Genomic DNA, 20,953 nt, shown 5'->3' with positions numbered 1-20,953 from the left:
CACTCAGACCACTCCCAGACAATTATTGCTTAAGAAATTGCTCTTGCTAAGAAGCTATTTTTGTTTCTTGACTATTTTGAATGAAAACAAATCACAGTAAGATACAGTATTTAACTCTTACCCAGAAATGATTTGATAGTGAGAAAAACAGCTGCATTGATCCTTTAAATCTAGAATCCTTAGTTACGCCATCCATTTTTGGGTGTATAAATTTGTGATATATAAGAGCTTAGTTCAATTGTTGTACCAAAATAAATGCTTTTTTTACTCCAATGTTTGTAAACAATGTACATGTGATCAAACACTGTATAGCCTCAAAACATGGTTAAAATTATAATTTTGATATGATGGATGGTCAGTCTATGCATTTGAGAGTGGTTACATTTCTCCAGGCCTGTCCCTCAGCTTTTTACCAAAACAGAGGCGGGGTAACCAATTTGTTATATTCTACAAAAATCAATGGATACATATCATTAATTTATAAGTCCAAAAATGTATGTAGCTACTGCAGATCCCTTTTTAAGAGCCTCCTTCTAATAACAGGTGAATCTGGACTCCTACACCCGAGAGGTCACCAAGGAGAACCTGCAGAGCACCTCGGCATTGACCTTTGACCTGGCCCAGAACAGGATCTATGGCCTCATGGAGAAAGACCCCTACCCTCGCTTCCTGCACTCGGACCTCTACAGGGACTTGACCAACCAAAAGAGGTTCAACGCCATGGTGCCAGATCTGCCCTGAGTTGGAAGAGAGATTGAGGACATTGGATGACTTGGAGCCCTGGTTCGTGTTCATTAGAGGGATGGACATTGGAGAGCTGTGCCCAGGTGACATTCACGTTGTCTAAATTGGTTTAGATAATGGTTTGGTACTATTTTTGTCAGTGTTATATTTACCTCATCTGATTCTCCATGGGCATTTTCCCAACCTGGTTCTGTGGTCATTGGTTTCTGACGAGTTAATAAACATTTTTTTTGGAACAAATACAGCTCCCATATCCTCATGGGCCTTCCTGTTTGTGGCATAGCACAAACCTTCACTGCCTTCTATTTCTGTGTGTAACACAGGCAGATTTCTGACACTTCACTATTCCAAAGACTATAAGATGCTATACACTAGATCTAGGAGGTGTTCAACATAGCCAAGAGGCCATCCAGTGTATTCAAACCGTTGTGCAATCCACAAACATGGTGCAATGAAATCCCCCCCCCCAAAAAAAATAAAATAAAAAATTATACAAGCAATCCTATATGATCTTTTAATATTTCAACATTGGAAGCTCTACAAGGTGGTTGCCCCTGCTTACAGAAAACCTTGACCATCAGCATTCAGATTCTAAGTGCAACATGAATGTTTTATGTACAGTGCCTTCAGAAACTATTCACACAACCTTTTCCTCATTTGAGATTAAAATGTATTTAATTGTAATTTTTTTGTCAACGATTTACACAATACTCGAACATATGTACAAAAATATAAATAAATATAAAAGGAAAATTAAACACTAATATATCTTGATTAGTATTCAACCCCCTGAGTCAATACCTGTTAGAATCACCTTTGGAAGCGATTACAGCTGTGAGCCTTTCTGGGTAAGTCTCTAAGAGCTTTCTACACCTAGATTGTGGAACATTTGCCATTCTTTACAAAAGTAGACAAGCTCTGTCAAATAGTTTATTGATCATTGCTAGACGACCATTTTCAGGTCTTGCCATAGATTTAAAAATATTTTAAGTCAAAACCGTAACTCAGCCACTCAGGAACTTTCATGATCTTCTTGGTAAGCAACGCCAGTGTAGATTTTGCCTTCTGTTTTAGGTTATTGTCCTGCTGAAAGGTGAATTCATAGCCCAGTATTTGATGGAAAGCAGACTGAACCAGGTTTTCCCTTGGAAATGTTGCCTGTGCTTAGCTCAAACTCCCCAGTCCTTAACAAATACAAGCATACCCATAACATGATGCAGCCACAACTATAGAGTTGAAGTCAGAAGTTTACATACACCTTAGCTAAATCCGTTTGAACTCAGTTTCTTTTCACAATTCCTGACGTTTAATCCTAGTAAAAATTCCCTGTCTTAGGTCAGTTAGGATCACCACTTTATTTTAAGAATGTGAAATGTCAGAATAATAGTAGAGAGAATTATTTATTTCAGCTTTTATTTCTTTCATAACATTCCCAGTGGGTCAGAAGTTTACATACACTCAATTAGTACTTGGCAGCATTGCCTTTAAATTGTTTAACTTGGGTCAAACACTTTGGGTAGCCTTCCACAAGCTTCCCACAATAAGTTGGGTGAATTTTGGCCCATTCCTCCTGACAGAGCTGGTGTAACTGAGTCAGGTTTGTAGGCCTCCTTGCTTGCACACGCTTTTTCAGTTCTAACCACACATTTTCTATAGGTTGAGGTCAGGGCTTTGTGATAGCCACTCCAATACCTTGACTTTGTTGTCCTTAATCCATTTTGCCACAACTTTGGAAGTATGCTTGGGGTCATTGTCCGTTTGGAAGACCCATTTGCGACCAAGCTTTAACTTCCTGACTGATGTCTTGAGATGTTGCTTCAATATATCCACATAATTTTCCGTCCTCATGATGCCATCTATTTTGTGAAGTGCACCAGTCCCTCCTGCAGCAAAGCACCCCCACAACATGATGCTGCCACCCCTGTGCTTCATGGTTGGGATGGTGTTCTTCAGCTTGCAAGCCTCCCCCTTTTTCCTCCAAACATAACGCTGATCATTATGGCCAAACAGTTCTATTTTTGTTTCATCAGACCAGAGGGGGGGAAAAAAGTACGATCTTTGTCCCCATGTGCAGTTGCAAACCGTAGTCTGGCTTTTTTTATGGCGGTTTTGGAGCAGTGGCTTCTTCCTTGCTGAGCAGCCTTTCAGGTTATGTCGATATACGACTTGTTTTACTGTGGATATAGATATATTTCTACCCGTTTCCTCCAGCATCTTCACAAGGTCCTTTGCTGTTGTTCTGGGATTGATTTGCACTTTTCACACTAAAGTACGTTCATCTCTAGGAGACAGAATGCGTCTCCTTCCTGAGTGGTATGACGGCTGCGTGGTCCCATGGTTTTTATACTTGCGCACTATTGTTTGTACAGATGAACGTGGTACCTTCATGCATTTGGAAATTGCTCCCAAGGCTGAACCAGAGTTGTGGAGGTCTACAATTTTGTTTCTTGGCTGATTTATTTTGATTTTCCCATGATGTCAAGCAAAGAGGCACTGAGTTTGAACGTCGGCCTTGAAATACATCCACAGGTACACCTCCAATTGACTCAAATGATGTCAATTAGCCTATCAGAAGCTTCTAAAGCCATGACATAATTTTCTGGAATTTTCCAAGCTGTTTAAAGGCACAGTCAACTTAGTATATGTAAACTTCTGACCCACTGGAATTGTGATATAGTGAGTTATAAGTGAAATAATATGTAAACAATTGTTGGAAAAATTACTTGTCATGCACAAAGTAGATGTCCTAACGGACTTGCCAAAATTAGTTTGTTAACAAGAAATTTGTGGAGTGGTTTAAAAACGAGTTTTAATGACTCCAACCTAAGTGTATATAAACTTCCGACTTTAACTGTACCTGAAAAAATGGAGAGTGGTACTAAGTAATGTGTTGTATTGGATTTGCCTGAAACATAACACTTTGTATTCAGGACAAACAATTACTCTGCCTCTTTTCTTGCAGTATTACTTTAGTGCCTTGTTGCAAACAGGATGCATGTTTTGTAATATTTTTTATTCTGCACAGACTTCCTTCTTTTCACTCTGTCATTTAGGTTAGTATTGTGGAGTAACTACAATGTTGATCTATCCTTAGTTTTCTCATGATGTGAGAAAACTGAGGATCACAGCCATTAAACTCTGTTTTTTATGTCACCATTGACCTCATTGTGAAATCCCTGAATGTTTTCCTTCCTCTCCAGCAACTAAGTTAGAATGGACTTCTGTGTCTTTGTAGTGACTGGGTGTATTGATACACCATCCGAAGTGTAACTAATAACTTCTCCATGCTTAAAGGGATATTCAATTTTTTTTTTTTTACTTGCTCGACTGAGGGACCTTACAGATAATTGTATGTGTTGTGTACACAAATCAGGTAGTCATTCAAAAAATCATGTTAACTTCTTTGGGATAGGGGGCAGTATTTTCACGTCCGGATAAAAAACGTACCCGAATTAATCTGGTTACTACTCCTGCCTATAAACTTGAATATGCATATAATTAGTAGATTTGGATAGAAAACACTCTAACGTTTCTAAAACTGTTTGAATGGTATCTGTGAGTATAACAGAACTCATATGGCAGGCCAAAACCTGAGAAGATTCCATACAGGAAGTGCCGTCTGACAATTTGTTGTCCTTCTGTTGCGTCTCTATCGAAAATACAGCATCTGTGCTGTAACGTGACATTTTCTAAGGCTTTCATTGGCTCTCTAAAGCCGCCAGAAAGTGGAATGGGGTGTCTGCTATCTCTGGGCAAAGAACAGCAGCAGAATTTGTAAGTGGTCAGCCTGGGGACAGTGAGACTGAGATGCGCGTTCACGAGACTACTCCATTTTTTTCTTTCAGCCTTTGAATGAATACAACGTTGCCCGGTTGGAATATTATCGCTATTTTACGAGAAAAATAGCATAAAAATTGATTTTAAACAGCATTTGACATGCTTCTAATTTTTTGTCACGAAATGCGCTCGCACGTCACCCTTCGGATAGTGACCTCAACGCACGAACAAAACGGAGCTATTTGAATATAACTATGGATTATTTGGAACCAAAACAACATTTGTTGTTGAAATAGAAGTCTGGGAGTGCATTCTGACGAAGAACAGCAAAGGTAATCAAATTTTTCTAATAGTAATTCTGAGTTTAGTGAGCCCCAAACTTGGTGGGTGTCAAAATAGCTAGCCGTGATGGCCGAGCTATGTACTCAGAATATTGCAAAATGTGCTTTCGCCGAAAAGCAATTTTAAAATCTGACACCGCGATTGCATAAAGGAGTTCTGTATCATTTACCTTACATTTAAGTCATTTTGCAGACGCTCTTATCCAGAGCGACTTACAAATTGGTGGATTCACCTTATGATATACAGTGGAACAACCACTTTACAATAGTGCATCTAAATCTTTTAAGGGGGGGGGGTTAGAAGGATTACTTTGTCCTTAAAGAGGTGGGATTTCAGGTGTCTCCGGAAGGTGGTGATTGACTCCGCTGTCCTGGCGTCGTGAGCGAACAGTTTTGACTGGGCTGAGCGGGAACTGTGCTTCCTCAGAGGTAGGGAGGCGAGCAGGCCAGAGGTGGATGAACGCAGTGACCTTGTTTGGGTGTAGGGCCTGATCAGAGCCTGAAGGTACGGAGGTGCCGTTCCCCTCACAGCTCCGTAGGCAAGCACCATGGTCTTGTAGCGGATGCGAGCTTCAACAGGAAGCCAGTGGAGAGAGCGGAGGAGCGGGGTGACGTGAGAGAACTTGGGAAGGTTGAACACCAGATGGGCTGCGGCGTTCTGGATGAGTTGTAGGGGTTTAATGGCACAGGCAGGGAGCCCAGCCAACAGTGAGTTGCAGTAATCCAGACGGGAGATGACAAGTGCCTGGATTAGGACCTGCGCCGCTTCCTGTGTGAGGCAGGGTCGTACTCTGCGAATGTTGTAGAGCATGAACCTACAGGATTGGGTCACCGCCTTGATGTTAGTAGAGAACGACAGGGTGTTGTCCAGGGTCACGCCAAGGTTCTTAGCACTCTGGGAGGAGGACACAATGGAGTTGTCAACCGTGATGGCGAGATCATGGAACGGGCAGTCCTTCCCGGGAGGAAGAGCAGCTCCGTCTTGCCGAGGTTCAGCTTGAGGTGGTGATCCGTCATCCACACTGATATGTCTGCCAGACATGCAGAGATGCGATTCGCCACCTGGTTATCAGAAGGGGGAAAGTAGAAGATTAATTGTGTGTCGTCTGCATAGCAATGATAGGAGAGACCATGTGAGGATATGACAGAGCCAAGTGACTTGGTGTATAGCGAGAATAGGAGAGGGCCTAGAACAGAGCCCTGGGGGACACCGGTGGTGAGAGCACGTGGTGCGGAGACAGATTCTCGCCACGCCACCTGGTAGGACGCAATCCAAGCGTGGGCCGTGCCGGAGATGCCCAACTCGGAGAGGGTGGAAAGGAGGATCTGATGGTTCACCGTATCAAAGGCAGCAGATAGGTCTAGGAGGATGAGAGCAGAGGAGAGAGAGTTAGCTTTAGCAGTGCGGAGAGCCTCCGTGACACAGAGAAGAGCAGTCTCAGTTGAATGACCAGTCTTGAAACCTGACTGATTTGGATCAAGAAGGTCATTCTGAGAGAGATAGCAGGAGAGCTGGCCAAGGACGGCACGTTCAAGAGTTTTGGAGAGAAAAGAAAGAAGGGATACTGGTCTGTAGTTGTTGACTTCGGAGGGATCGAGTGTAGGTTTTTTCAAAAGGGGTGCAACTCTCGCTCTCTTGAAGACGGAAGGGACGTAGCCAGCGGTCAAGGATGAGTTGATGAGCGAGGTGAGGTAAGGGAGAAGGTCTCCGGAAATGGTCTGGAGAAGAGAGGAGGGGATAGGGTCAGGCGGGCAGGTTGTTGGGCGGCCGGCCGTCACAAGACGCGAGATTTCATCTGGAGAGAGAGGGGAGAAAGAGGTCAAAGCACAGGGTAGGGCAGTGTGAGCAGGACCAGCGGTGTTATTTGACTTAGCAAACGAGGATCGGATGTCGTCAACCTTCTTTTCAAAATGGTTGACGAAGTCATCTGCAGAGAGGGAGGAGGGGGGGGAGGGGGAGGAGGATTCAGGAGGGAGGAGAAGGTGGCAAAGAGCTTCCTAGGGTTAGAGGCAGATGCTTGGGGGCAGTATTGACACGGCTGGATAAAAAACGTACCCGATTTAATCTGGTTACTACTCCTGCCCAGTAACTACAATATGCATATAATTATTGGCTTTGGATAGAAAACACCCTAAAGTTTCTAAAACTGTTTGAATGGTGTCTGTGAGTATAACAGAACTCATATGGCAGGCCAAAACCTGAGAAGATTTCAAGCAGGAAGTGGCCTGTCTGAGAAGTAGTGTTTCATCTTGGCTCTTTTTATTGAAGACTCAGGATCTGTGCAATAACGTGACACTTCCTACGGCTTCCATAGGGTCTCAGAGCCCGGGAAAAAGCTGAACGATATCGAGGCAGGCTCTGGCTGAAACACTTTATCGCTTTTGGCATGTGGCCACTCAGAGTACTATGGGCTTAGGCGCGTGCCCGCTTCGACCGAATGCTTTCTTTTCCTTTGTCTGTTTACCTAAAAGCAGATTCCCGGTCGGAATATTATCGCTTTTTTACGAGAAAAATTGCATAAAAATTGATTTTCAACAGCAGTTGACATGCTTCGAAGTACGGTAATGGAATATTTAGAATTTTTTTGTCACAAATTGCGCCATGCTTGCCACCCTTATTTACCCTTTAGGATAGTGTCTAGAACGCACGAACAAAACGCCGCTATTTGGATATAACGATGGATTATTTTGGACCAAACCAACATTTGTTATTGAAGTAGATGTCCTGGGAGTGCATTCTGACGAAGACAACAAAGGTAATAACATTTTTCTTATAGTAAATCTGACTTTGATGAGTGCTAAACTTGCTGGGTGTCTAAATAGCTAGCCCTGTGATGCCGGGCTATCTACTGCGTGTCACACGACGTAATTTTGAATATTGATTAGCTCCCAATGTGTTTATTCTAGAGACTTACTGTTTCTTTCCATGGCCGCAGCTCAATCCCCTCTTTCCACTGATATAAAGCTTGGCCTATTTCATAATATAGGGTTTGTGAAAGCGGTGTTTTTCTACACATGAGAGGATCCAGACAAGAAAATTGTCACAAAATCCTATTTAAAAACCCAAGCCTTTTGAGCTGGCAACTCATACGACCCCATCAAAGAGAAGACTCACAAACATGACAATGTCGTTTGTTTTGCTTTATGGCAGTCGTATAAACTTTGACACCCACGTCCTTATTCCAAAGATGTCGTCTCACAGAAGTCTGAACCGTTTGCGCTACAAACTAATAGTCACCAACATCAACAGATAAGACTCTCACAAACATTTAGCACTCACACAAGCTTCAGGGGCGTCATCGGAAGTTAACCTGTGAAAATGGCACAACATGAATCGGGTATAAAAAGTGCCATAAACAAAGTGACTAAATATGGGTATAGATGTATAAAAAAAAATGTTTGCTTATATCTCCTACATATAGACCCAGTCGGTATTAGATGCACCGTCGCGGCCCAGCCTGCCTGTGGGGGAAAACAAACTGTGGTAACCTAGGTTACTCTATTGGCTCACAGCAAAAACTTGACCTTTTTCAAACACAGTTTTGTTGTTGTCTGGTTGTTTTAGTCAATTACAAAACTACATTTAAGAAAAGTACAACATGTATAAAGATAACTTTTCAGCATTGCCTGCTCCATAGCATTCTCACTACTTAGAAAGATGTACTATTGTAGGGCTTCCCTCATGCCCCTTTTCATGACGAAGCTAGCAGCCATGCGAGCGAGCGTGTGTGTGTGTGTGTGTGTGTGTGTGTGTGTGTGTGTGTGTGTGTGTGTGTGTGTGTGTGTGTGTGTGTGTGTGTGTGTGTGTGTGTGCTAGCTAGCTACCGACCGGAACATTAAGCAAGCCAAGACCAACAACACAAACAAACTGACTATACAGATACAAGTAGTGGGTGGAGTTACAAACTGACTGTACTAAAGAAGTTAAAAGTCTTACCTGTGATGAAATGTTTTCCACACACATAGCTACGTGTAGCCTACTTGGACACAGAGTCCCCACATTTCCCACTCTCCTACGCTGAATAGCCTGAAGCCACAGGGCTCTTCTCGCAGGCTCTATTTTCCTACATGGGAGCATTGAAAAATCAACGACGAAGTTCACTCTTTTACAATGGGAATATTTGTTTTCCCCAATTTGTGAGCGTGGTCGAGGGGAATTCCTTATTATTACGTGACTATTGACTCGAACTAAAGGACAGACATTTCAAAAACGTATTCCTTTTGATTTATTTTTGGGCTGTTTTGCCATTTATGAATCTGTTATCAATGTGTTTCTATGGGCTATAGCAGTAAAAGTCAAATTCAATATTTTATCAAATAATTGTTTTAAATATTTGTTTTTATACCTACAGGGGTCCTAAAAAGCTTTTTAGCTAAATGATCCATGGTATCTTAAAACAATTCCATATGTTAGCTTAGTAGATAACGCGAACTTAGGCTTAGACCAGACGTTTAAATAAAATGACTGATAAGTGCAGCGACTGTAGATTCTGACCTTGTATCATTTTAATTGTCAGTTCCTATTCAATGGATGCAAAGAGATTTACTGATCGTTTTACTGTATTTCTTAATGTATTGTTGACATTAACTTCAATGCAGTATGACCACAATGTTACTTTTGTTCTCCGCCATTATTAGGCAAAATAAAGTACTCTGTGAAATGGCTGTTGCTTTAGACACATATAAAAATAAATATATATATATATATATATATATATATATATATTTTAAATGTATGTCGGTCTAATCTTGTTATTGTCATGTCAGACTAGTTTTGTTTTTATAAATACCAAAATACAATAAATTCAAGTATAACATGGCCTCGTATCATTTAATTGCATAAAATGTCAAGCTATTCCACAGCCCAAAGGACACTGGAAGTTGTGGTTAGTGTCCTCACTAAGATTAGAAGGTTCGATCCCAGGTCGAGATGTACTTTAAAGATGGGTCCCGATGCCTCTCTGCTTGGCATTAAGGAGATGGATTGAGGGTAAGTCCCTGCATTAGACTACTGTCCTGTCCAGGGGGTACATCAAGCTGCTAAATGCTACAGAAACAGGAGATAGCCTCCTGCCCTATGGGCCATTTGGCCCAGACAAAGGGCTTTGTAATTGCTACTGCACCTGCATATTGGGCCAGCTGGTGGACGCGACTATGTGTACTGTCACCTACAGAACACTAGAGGGCAGTGACAATCCTACAATAGGAATGACTACAACAAAGACAGTAGATAAATGTGCATCAGTAACTTTCTCACTCATTTACCAAAATAATCTGAAATGCAACCAAAACTAACAGCAAATGCATCCAACAACATTTGTAGAGTCACAAGCTTGATGTAGTCCATGTGTGCTATGAATATGGGACCAAATACTCAACTTTTTATTACTTTAATACACATTTTATCACTTCAAATCCAAAGTGCTGGAAGACAGAGCCACTGTCACTGTCCCAATACTTCTGGAGCTCACTGTATATCCGCCTCAGGTCAAATTTAGGGCCAGCACTATGCAATTGCAATTCACTTGAAAACAATTACTTGAAGGTATTTCTACAAGTTTAGGAAAGACGAGAGGTTTAAATATACATTTACCTGAACTTGAGGACATAAGTTCAAGTAATATTATTTGTAGACAGCACACAAACTGAGGATTGGGTGTCCTCCAGACCAGTATCCATCTAGCCAACCATTTTCCTGAGATACTGATTTCTCCGCCTGCACCCTACACTCTGGTCTGATGTGGAAACAAGTTCAAGTCAGGACGTGCAGGACACAGAGTTTCCTGTTCAACTGGTGTTTTTTCCCCGGCTGCGTGGGAATAGGTTTTGGCAAACTACACTCTTTGAAAAAAGGGTTCCAAAAGGATTCTTCAGCTGTCCCGATAAGAAAACACTTTTTGGTTCCATGTAAAACCCTCTGTGGAAAGGGTTATACATGGATCCGAAAAGGGTTCTACCTGGAACCAAAACTGGTTCTTCAAAGGGTTCTCCTATGAGGACAGCCGAAGAACCCTCTTAGGTTCTAGATAGCACCTAGTGGGGAGTAAACGTAAATGTTCTAGGGGGGTGTACAATCTCTTTTCTTTTTAAATACAACATTTATTGCTCATGATTCCTTGCTGACTGAGTGACTCTTAGGGTGCATCCCAAATGGCATCCTATTCCCTATAAAGTGCACTATGGGTCCTGGTCAAAAGTAGTGCACGACAGGGATAGGATGCCATTTGGAGGACACTACAGACTTGGCTGCGGCTTTATTTATTTATTTATACAATTGTGAAACTCTCCAAGTTGTAAAACTTCAGGAAACTTTTGTTGATTTCTATGTTTGAGAAGCGAGGAGGAGACAATACAGCAACAATTAAGCAGTGTAGCAATGTTCCTACTGTAACTCTGGGTCCAGCGGAGTAGACTGAACCAAGAGTGGAGTTTTTTTTTGTTTGACAAACACTGAGTTTATAATAGTGTTTCACCTCAAGGATCTATGCTCCAATCTGAAGAACCGACTTCATCCACAACGTTATATTCCATTTTGTTGGACGATACTTTTCCGTGTTCACATGCATACATTTACATTTACATTTAAGTCATTTAGCAGACACTCTTATCCAGAGCGACTTACAAATTGGTGCATTCACCTTATTTAAAATAGTGCATCTAAATCTTTTAAGGGGGGGGGTAGAAGGATTACTTTATCCTATCCTAGGTATTCCTTAAAGAGGTGGGGTTTCAGGTGTCTCCGGAAGGTGGTGATTGACTCCGCTGTCCTGGCGTCGTGAGGGAGCTTGTTCCACCATTGGGGTGCCAGAGCAGCGAACAGTTTTGACTGGGCTGAGCGGGAACTGTGCTTCCTCAGAGGTAGGGAGGCGTGCAGGCCAAAGGTGGATGAACGCAGTGCCCTTGTTTGGGTGTAGGGCCTGATCAAAGCCTGAAGGTACGGAGGTGCCGTTCCCCTCACAGCTCCGTAGGCAAGCACCATGGTCTTGTAGCGGATGCGAGCTTCAACTGGAAGCCAGTGGAGAGAGCGGAGGAGCGGGGAGACGTGAGAGAACTTGGGAAGGTTGAACACCAGATGGGCTGCGGCGTTCTGGATGAGTTGTAGGGGTTTAATGGCACAGGCAGGGAGCCCAGCCAACAGCGAGTTGAAGTAATCCAGACATGTCAACTTCCTTGCATTCTAATTTGCTCTCTGTTTATCATAGACGCTTCAAACAACTTTATAAAGATCGTTGACATCTAGTGGAAGCCGTAGGTGTTGCGAAATGAATCCTTTCTCACGATGGTATCTATAAAACAATGACACTAAATAGTACAGTCACAAAATGCACATTTTCTTTTGATCTATTTTTCACAGGTTTTTGCCTGCAATATGAGTTTTGTTATACTTACAGACACCATTCAAACTGTTTTAGAAAATTCAGAGTGTTTTCTATCCGAATGTGTTAATAATATGCATATCCTAGCTTCTGAGTTGGTGTAGGAGGCAGTTAAAAATGGGCACATATTCTTTTCAAAATTTCTCAATACTGCCCCCGAGCCCCAACAGGTTAAGAACAGTGGGTTAACTGCCTTGTTCACAGACAGAACAACAGATGTTTACCTTGTCAGCTCGGGGATTCGATCTTGCAACCTTCCGGTTACTAGTCCAATGCTCTAACCACTAGGCTATCTGCTTCCCAACATGTAGTAATGTACAACAAATTGTAACATGTCTATGCACCCGCATGCCTATCGAATCAATGATAGGCTTACTATGGTGGCTGGGCATGCTTTGCTTTAGCTAATGGATACTTGTTTATTGGTAGGCCTATTTGTTAGTTTTTTTCTCAGGTTACACCATACATTTCATGAAGCTATACACGGTGTTGCAATATTGCAATTTTTTGACTGCTGGCAATAATGTAATAACTTTTTCAGTCACCCCTTACATCCCAAAGGTGTTCAATAAGGTTGAGGTCAGGGCTCTGTGCAGGCGAGTCAAGTTCTTCCACACCGAGTGACAAATAATTTCTGTATGGACCTCGCTTTGTGCACGGGTGCATTGTCATGCTGAAACAGGAAAAGGCCTTCCCCAAACTGTTGCCACAAAGTTGGAAGCACAGAATTGTCTAGAATGTCATTGTATGCTGTAGCATTAAGATTTCCCTTTCCCCAAAAAATCTGAGCCTGCCTGGCAGGGTTGGTCCTGCAAAGCCAGAGACCCCTGTTGGGAGAGCATAATATACAAGGAAATTCTCAAAGCTGCTAATGAGAACCTTGACGACTTTGTATCTAGCCGGTGGGGATTCTGGTGAGGTGCCCCCACCGAGGCAGTGGCAGTGCTGGCAATACTAGCTGCAGTAACCCATGGGGAGGCGTCACACTCGGACATTCAGAGAGGGGGCATATTATTGTGGCCCTGGTGGCACAAATCAAAGGTCTGACTGCACGGAGATGCTTGGCAATATGGTCAAAATGGGGAAAAATGTGTGGGTATTTCAGGGGAAGTGGGTATATCTGACCTCCATCACCTAGGACGTGACAATGCTTAATCAAATCTGCCCATTTCTGCCCATTTGCAGGCCTTCTCATATGGCTGCAACTGTATATGCATTTGTAAATCAAGACCTTTCTTGAGTTGGGCTCTGGGATGGTGCAACTGTTGAGATTCTGAGTCTATGGTTGTTGTGGGGGAAAGGGGTTGAGTGTGTGTGTGTGTGTATGTATCCCACAAGTGTTGCGAGAGAGTAAAAGGATGAATAAAGAATGAATCACAAAAATTGTTTGCTAAAATAATAATTGCTTGCCATACTGTAACTGGTGAGAGACTGGTGAGCGGTAAAAATTCCATAAACTGCTTACATCACTACAAATATGAATTGCTATTTATGGAAGATAAACAGGACTTTTTTATATATATACACTACCGTTCAAAAGTTTGGAGTCACTTAGAAATGTCCTTGTTTTTGAAAGAAAAGCATTTTTTTTTTGTCCATTAATATAACATCAAATTGATCAGAAATACAGTAGACATTGTTAATGTTGTAAATGACTATTGTAGCTGGAAACTGCAGATTTTTATGGAATATCTACATAGACGTACAGAGGCCCATTATCATCAACCATCACTCCTGTGTTCCAATGGCACGTTGCGTTAGATAATCCAAGTTTATCATTTTAAAAGGCTAATTGATCATTAGAAAACCCTTTTGCAATTGTGTTAACACAGCTGAAAACTGTTGTGCTGATTTAACTTCTTATGGCTTGGGGGCAGTATTTCGACGTCTGGATGAGAAGTGTGCCCAAAGTAAACTGCCTGTTTCTCAGGCCAAGAAGCTAGGATATGCATATAATTGGTAGTATTGGATAGAAATCACTCTAAAGTTTCCAAAACTGTTAAAATAATGTCTGTGAGTATAACAGAACTGATATGGCAGGTGAAAACCTGAGGAAAATCCATCCAGGAAGTGGGATTTTTTTTATGTGGGTATTTTCAATTGAATGCCTATAGAGTATCTAATGGGTTAGGACCCAGATGTCAACAGTCTTCAGACATTGTTTCAGGCTTGTTTTCTGAAAAATAAAGAAGAATGAGACCTTTCTGTCAGTGGACTGAGGAAGAACGCAGAGCTGGTTTGCGCGCAAGACCGATTGCACACCCTTCGTTGTTTTTCCTTTCTATTGAATATGCTATTGTCCGGTTGAAATATGATCGATTATTTACACAATTGACAACCTGAGGATTAATTATAAACATCGTTTGACATGTTTCGACGAACTTTACCGGTACTATTAGGATGTATTCATCTGTATGTTTTGACCGCCTTGGAGCCAGTGGATTACTGAACAAAACGCGCCAACAAAACTGAGTTTTTGGGATATAAAGCGGGACTTTATCGAACATTTATTGTATAGCTGGGACTCTTGTGACTGCAACCATATGAAGATCTTAAAAGGTAAGTGATTAATTTTCATCGCTATGTCTGATTTTTGTAATTCTTTTACTTGGTTGTAAAATGTTTGTATGCTTTTGTAAGCGGGGCGCTGTCCTCAGCTAATCGCATGGTATGCTTTCGCCGTAAAGCCTTTTTGAAATCTGACAAAGCGGCTGGATTAACATGAAGTTAATCTTTAACCTGTTATGGCTAGGGGGCAGTATTTTCACGGCTGGATAAAAAACGTACCCGATTTAATCTGGTTACTACTCCTGCCCAGTAACTAGAATATGCATATAATTATTGGCTTTGGATAGAAAACACCCTAAAGTTTCTAAAACTGTTTGAATGGTGTCTGTGAGTATAACAGAACTCATATGGCAGGCAAAAACCTGAGAAGATTTCATGCAGGAAGTGGCCTGTCTGACAAGGTGTCGTTCTTCTTGTCTCTGTTTATTGAAGACTGAGGATCTTAGCTGTCCCGTGACACTTCCTACGGCTGCCATAGGCTCTCAGAAGGCGGCAAAACGCTGAATCGTGGCTTTGCAGGCTCTGGCTGAAACAAAGTAGCGCGTTTGGGTAGTGGCTGGTTACAGTACTGTGAGACTCAGGCTCGTGCCAGCGTCGACCGAAAGCTTTGTTTTCTTTCCTCTGTTTAGCTAAATGGACATTCCCGGTCGGATTATTATCGCTTTTTTACGAGAAAAATTGCATAAAAATGGATTTTAAACAGCGGTTGTCATGCTTCAAAGTACGGTAATGGAATATTGAGATTTTTTTTGTCACGAATTGCGCCATGTGCGCGACCCTGATTTACCATTTCGGATAGTGTCTGGGACGCACGAACAAAACGCCGCTATTCGGATATAACGATGAATTATTTTGGACCAAACCAACATTTGTTATTGAAGTAGCAGTCCTGGGAGTGCATTCTGACGAAGACAACAAAAGGTAATCAAACTTTTATAATAGTAAATCTGATATTGGTGAGTGCTAAACTTGCCGGGTGTCTAAATAGCTAGCCTGTGATGGCTGGGCTATGTACTTAGAATATTGCAAAATGTGCTTTCACCAAAAAGCTATTTTAAAATCGGACATATCGAGTGCATAGAGGAGTTCTGTATCTATAATTCTTAAAATAATTGTTATGCTTTTTGTGAACGTTTATCGTGAGTAATTTAGTAAATTGTTAGCAAATTCCCCGGAAGTATGCTAGTTCTGAACATCACATGCTAATGTAAAAAGCTGTTTTTTGATATAAATATGAACTTGATTGAACAAAACATGCATGTATTGTATAACATAATGTCCTAGGTGTGTCATCTGATGAAGATCATCAAAGGTTAGTGCTGCATTTAGCTGTCTTCTGGGTTTTTGTGACATTATATGCTAGCTTGAAAAATGGGTGTCTGATTATTTCTGGCTTGGTACTCTGCTGACATAATCTAATGTTTTGCTTTCGCTGTAAAGCCTTTTTGAAATCGGACAGTGTGGTTAGATAATGGAGAGTCTTGTCTTTAAAATGCTGTGAAATAGTCATATGTTTGAAAAATTGAAGTTTTTGTATTTTTGAGGAATTTGTAATTCGCGCCACGCCTATCATTGGATATTGGAGCAGGTGTTCCGCTAGCGGAACGTCTAGATGTAAGAGGTTAAGCCGATGTATAACACTTGTATTTTTTTAATGAATTGTTATTATGACTATTTCTGTATTTTGAATTTGGCGCGCTGCAATTTCACCGGATGTTGTCGAGGTGGGTTGCTAGCGGAACGCCTGCGCTAGAAAGGTTAAAGCAGCAATAAAACTGGCCTTCTTTAGACTAGTTGAGTATCTGGAGCATCAGCATTTGTGGGTTAGATTACAGGCTCCAAATGGCCAGAAACAAATAACTAATGAAACTCGTCAGTCTATTCTCATTCTGAGAAATGAAGGCTATTTCATGCAAGAAATTGCCAAGAAACTGTAGATCTCGTACAACGCTGTGTAGTACTCCCTTCACAGAACAGAAAGAGGAGTGGGAGGCCCCGGTGCACAACTGAGCAAGAGGACAAGTACATTAGAGTGTCTAGTTTGAGAAACAGATGCCTCTCAAGTCCTCAACTGGCAGCTTCATTAAATAGTACCCGCAAAACACCAGTTTCAACGTCAACAGTGAAGAGCCGACTCCGGGATACTGGCCTGTCTGTGTTCTTTTGCAAATCTTAGTATTTTCTTTTTATTGGCCAGTCTGAGATATAGCTTTTTCTTTCCAACTCTGCCTAGGAGGCCAGCATCCCCCAGTGCCACTCTTGATAATAGCAAACATTTGTATTTTTTGGAGGAGGGTGAAAGGATACCAGGCCCAGCTGTCAAAGTGAGAGAGTAGGCTATTCTGGATGGAGCAGGTACTTTTGTGTAGTCTATTTCTTGTGAGGTTTTCTGTCCTCAGATACAGAGAGCCTGTCTGCAGATTAAGAGGTCCCAATGAAGAGCAGCGGTTCTCAGTCCTGGTCCTGGGGACTCAAAGGGGTGCACATTTTTGTTTTTGCCTTAGCACTATACAGCTGATTCAAATGATCAAGTCATCATCAAGCTTCAAGTGGTATTTATGTATTCATTTGTGACGATATCCTTGATGTGATCCTGATATTGTCACATGCCACACATGCATCTATCTATCTATCTATCTATCCAATGTCATCATGATTTGTTATAAGGGATATTGTACTTAGATTATACAGGAACTATTATTAAAGAGATGCTTTACATTGAAATACACATGTAGTAGTCCCAGAGTTAATGATCCAAGGTCAGTTTTGCATTTCACCTCCTGATGATTATCTTCTCTAGTGTATGTGGGACGGTAGCATCCCACCTCACCAACAGCCAGTGAAATAGCAGAGCGCCAAATTCAAAACAACAATCTCATAATTCAGTTTTCTCAAACATACAAGTATTTTACACCATTTTAGAGATAATCTTCTAGTCAATCCAACCACATTGTCCGATTTCAAAAAGGCTTTACGGCGAAAGCATAGCATTAGATTATGTTAGGACAGCACCTAGACAAGAAAAACCACACAGCCATTTTCCAAGCAAGGAGAGGCGTCACAAAAACCAGAAATACAGCTAAAATTAATCACTAATCTTTGATGATTTTCATCAGATGGCACTCCCAGGACTTCATGTTACACAATACATGTATGTTTTGCTCAATAAAGTTCATATTTATATTTAAAAAAAAACGTTTTTTACATTATTCAGAAATGTTTTGCCTCCAAAACCGCCGGTGAATGAGCACATCAATTTACAGAAATACTCATCATAAACTTTGATAAAAGATACACGTGTTATGCACAGAATTATAGATAAACTTCTCCTTAAAACCTCTTGAGGACCCCTTCGAGAGAAAATCCCGTTAACGGGATTGGTTGGACAACAACCAGTGAGATAGCACGGCGCGAAATTCAATTATAATTTTTTTAATAATAGTCTCAAAATTAAAATTCAAGTATTATACAGCATTTTAAAGATACTCTACTCATTAATCCAACCACATTGTCCGATTTCAAAAAGGCTACGGTGAAAGCAAAACATTAGATTATTTTAGGATAGCACCTTAGCAAAAAAAACAGCCATTTTCCAAGCACGGATAGGCGTCACAAAACCAGATATACAGCTAAAATTAACCTCTAGAGGACCCCTTCCCGCTCTGATCCCGCTAACGGGATTTATTGACAAGAGACCATGGTGGGAAATTCAAAACTGCAAGAATCTAATAATTTCATTTTCTCAAACAATCAACTATTTTTCACCATTTGAAAGATAAACATCTCCTAAATCCAACCACATTGTCCGATTTCAAAGAGGCTTTATGGCGAAAGCATAAAGTTAGGTTATGTTAGGAGAGTACATTGAAAATAGCTGTGTGTAATGTTTTGTCAATTGAAAGACAGGCGTCACCAAAAGCAGAAAACCAGCTAAAATTATGCACTAACCTTTGACAATCTTCATCAGATGACACTCCTAGGACATTATGTTATACAATACATGCATTTTTTGTTCCATCAAGTTCATATTTATATCCAAAAACAACATTTTACAGTGGCGGTGAAATTCAGATTTTTTTTCTCCCTCAAATGCTTCCGGTGAATTAGCGTTACAATTTACAAAATTACTATTCGATAACATTGGTATATTATAATATTGTCATTCAAAGAATTATAGATTAACATCTCGTAAATGCTACCGCATTGCCAGATTTCAAAATAACTTTACTGGGAAATCACACTTTGCAATAAACGGGGTGCTTCGCTAAGAACAATAGGCTAGGATATACAGGTTAGCACCATCTTGGAACCATCTAATATCAATAATACTATTGTAAATAATCCCTTACCTTTGATTATCTTCATCAGAAGGCACTTCCAGGATTCCCAGGTCCACAACAAATGTGGTTTCTTTCGACAAAGTTCATAATTTATGTCCAAATAACTCCAAGTTGTTCCATGTTGTTAGCGCGTTCAGTAGGCTCCTCAAAATGTAGGGGGGGGAGGGAAAAGTCACCACGAAAAGTAAAAAAAAAAATCTATTTACGTTCGTTCAAACATGTCAAACGTTGTTTAGCATCAATCTTTAGGGCCATTTTTAACGTGAAACATCAGTAATATTTCAACCCGACCTCTCCTGTGTCTTGAAAAACGTTTTGAAAAATGTCTCGCCTCACATGAACGCGCATGTGCGCGCAATAATGAAGTGACGACATCCCAGGGACGTCAACTTGTCATCCGGTCTCTGTTCATCATAGACGCTTCAAACAACTTTATAAAGATCGTTGACATCTAGTGGAAGCCATAGGAAGTGCAAAATGAATCCTTTGTCACTGTGTGATCTATTAGCAATGACTCGAAAATAGTACAGCCACAAAATTCTCATTTCCTGCTTGTATTTTTCTCAGGTTTTTGCCTGCCATATGAGTTCTGTTATACTCACAGACACCATTCAAACAGTTTTAGAAACTTCAGAGTGTTTTCTATCCAAATCCACTAATAATATGCATATTCTATTTTCTGGGCCAGAGTAGTAACCTGTTTAAATTGGGTACGTTTTTCATCCGGCCGTGAAAATACTGCCCCCTAGCCCCAAGAGGTGTTAATGCAACCTGTGTCAGATTTCAAAAAAGCTTTACAGCGAAAGCAAACTTTGCAATCTGAGTATAGCGCTCAGACATCAAAACAAGCCATACAGATACCCGTCATTTTGGAGTCAACAGAAGTCCCAAATAACATTATAAATATTCACTTACCTTTTGATGATTTTCATCGGAATGCACTCCCAGGAATCCCAGTTCCACAATAAATGTTTGTTTTGTTTTGATAAAGTCCATATTTCTGTCGAAATAACTCCTTTTTGTTTGCGCGTTCAGTTGAGTAATCCAAATGCACTGTGCTCGCGCAGTAAGTTAAGACGAAAAGTCAAAAAAGTTATAATACAGTTCGTAGAAACATGTCAAACGATGTATAGAATCAATCTTTAGGATGTTTTTATCATAAATCTTCCATAATATTCCAACTGGATGATTCCTTTGTCATCAGAAATTAAAAGGAACACACCTAACTCTCACATGAGCGCGTGAGATTTATCTCATGTCATTTTCTCAGTCATCTGACTCCATATGCTCTTATTCTCCCCAATTCACAGTAGAAGCATGAAACAACGTTCTAAAGACTGTTGACATCTAGTGGAAGCCTTGGGAAGTGCAAAATGACCCCACAAACACTGTGTATTAGATAGGCAATCACTTGAAAAACTACAAACCTCAGATTTCCACACTTCCTGGTTGGATTTTTTCTCAGGCTTTTGCCTGCCATATGAGTTCTGTTATACTCACGGACATCATTCAAACAGTTTTAGAAACTTCAGAGTGTTTTCTATCCAAATCTACTAATAATATGCATATCTTAGCTTCTGGGCCTGAGTAGCAGGCAGTTTACTACAGGCACGCTTTTCATCCGGACGTCAAAATACTGCCCCCTACCCAAGAGAGGTTATGATGACTGACCGTGTTAGAATAAAAAAACAAAGCTTAATCATGTCTCTCTCTATCCATCTGTCGCTCATCTGCAGGTATGTTTTGATGTGAGAGAGGAAGCCAGTCCCGTCATCGCCTACCTCACCCGCTCTTAAGATAACCTTCA

At 41.0% G+C, this 20,953-nt stretch overlaps 1 protein-coding gene across 2 annotated transcripts in view; it reads left to right on the top strand.

Annotated features, from left to right (window-relative positions):
• The window catches only part of rgs3b (regulator of G protein signaling 3b), a 103,750-nt gene extending 102,543 nt beyond the window's left edge, over nucleotides 1-1,207 (top strand). For both annotated transcript variants that reach the window (XM_045708483.1, XM_045708484.1), the window contains exon 16: nucleotides 544-1,207. In XM_045708483.1, coding sequence (XP_045564439.1) covers nucleotides 544-741 — 198 coding nt within the window. In that variant the 3' untranslated portion in view covers nucleotides 742-1,207. The remainder of the gene's footprint in view (nucleotides 1-543) is intronic.
• The last annotated feature ends 19,746 nt before the right edge of the window (nucleotides 1,208-20,953 follow it).

This window comes from Salmo salar, chromosome ssa26 (genome assembly GCF_905237065.1).
Source record: "Salmo salar chromosome ssa26, Ssal_v3.1, whole genome shotgun sequence".
In the NCBI taxonomy this organism is placed as follows: Eukaryota; Metazoa; Chordata; class Actinopteri; order Salmoniformes; family Salmonidae; genus Salmo; species Salmo salar.
Note: the sequence above shows the minus strand (reverse complement) of the source record. Positions and strands in the feature narration are given on the sequence as shown.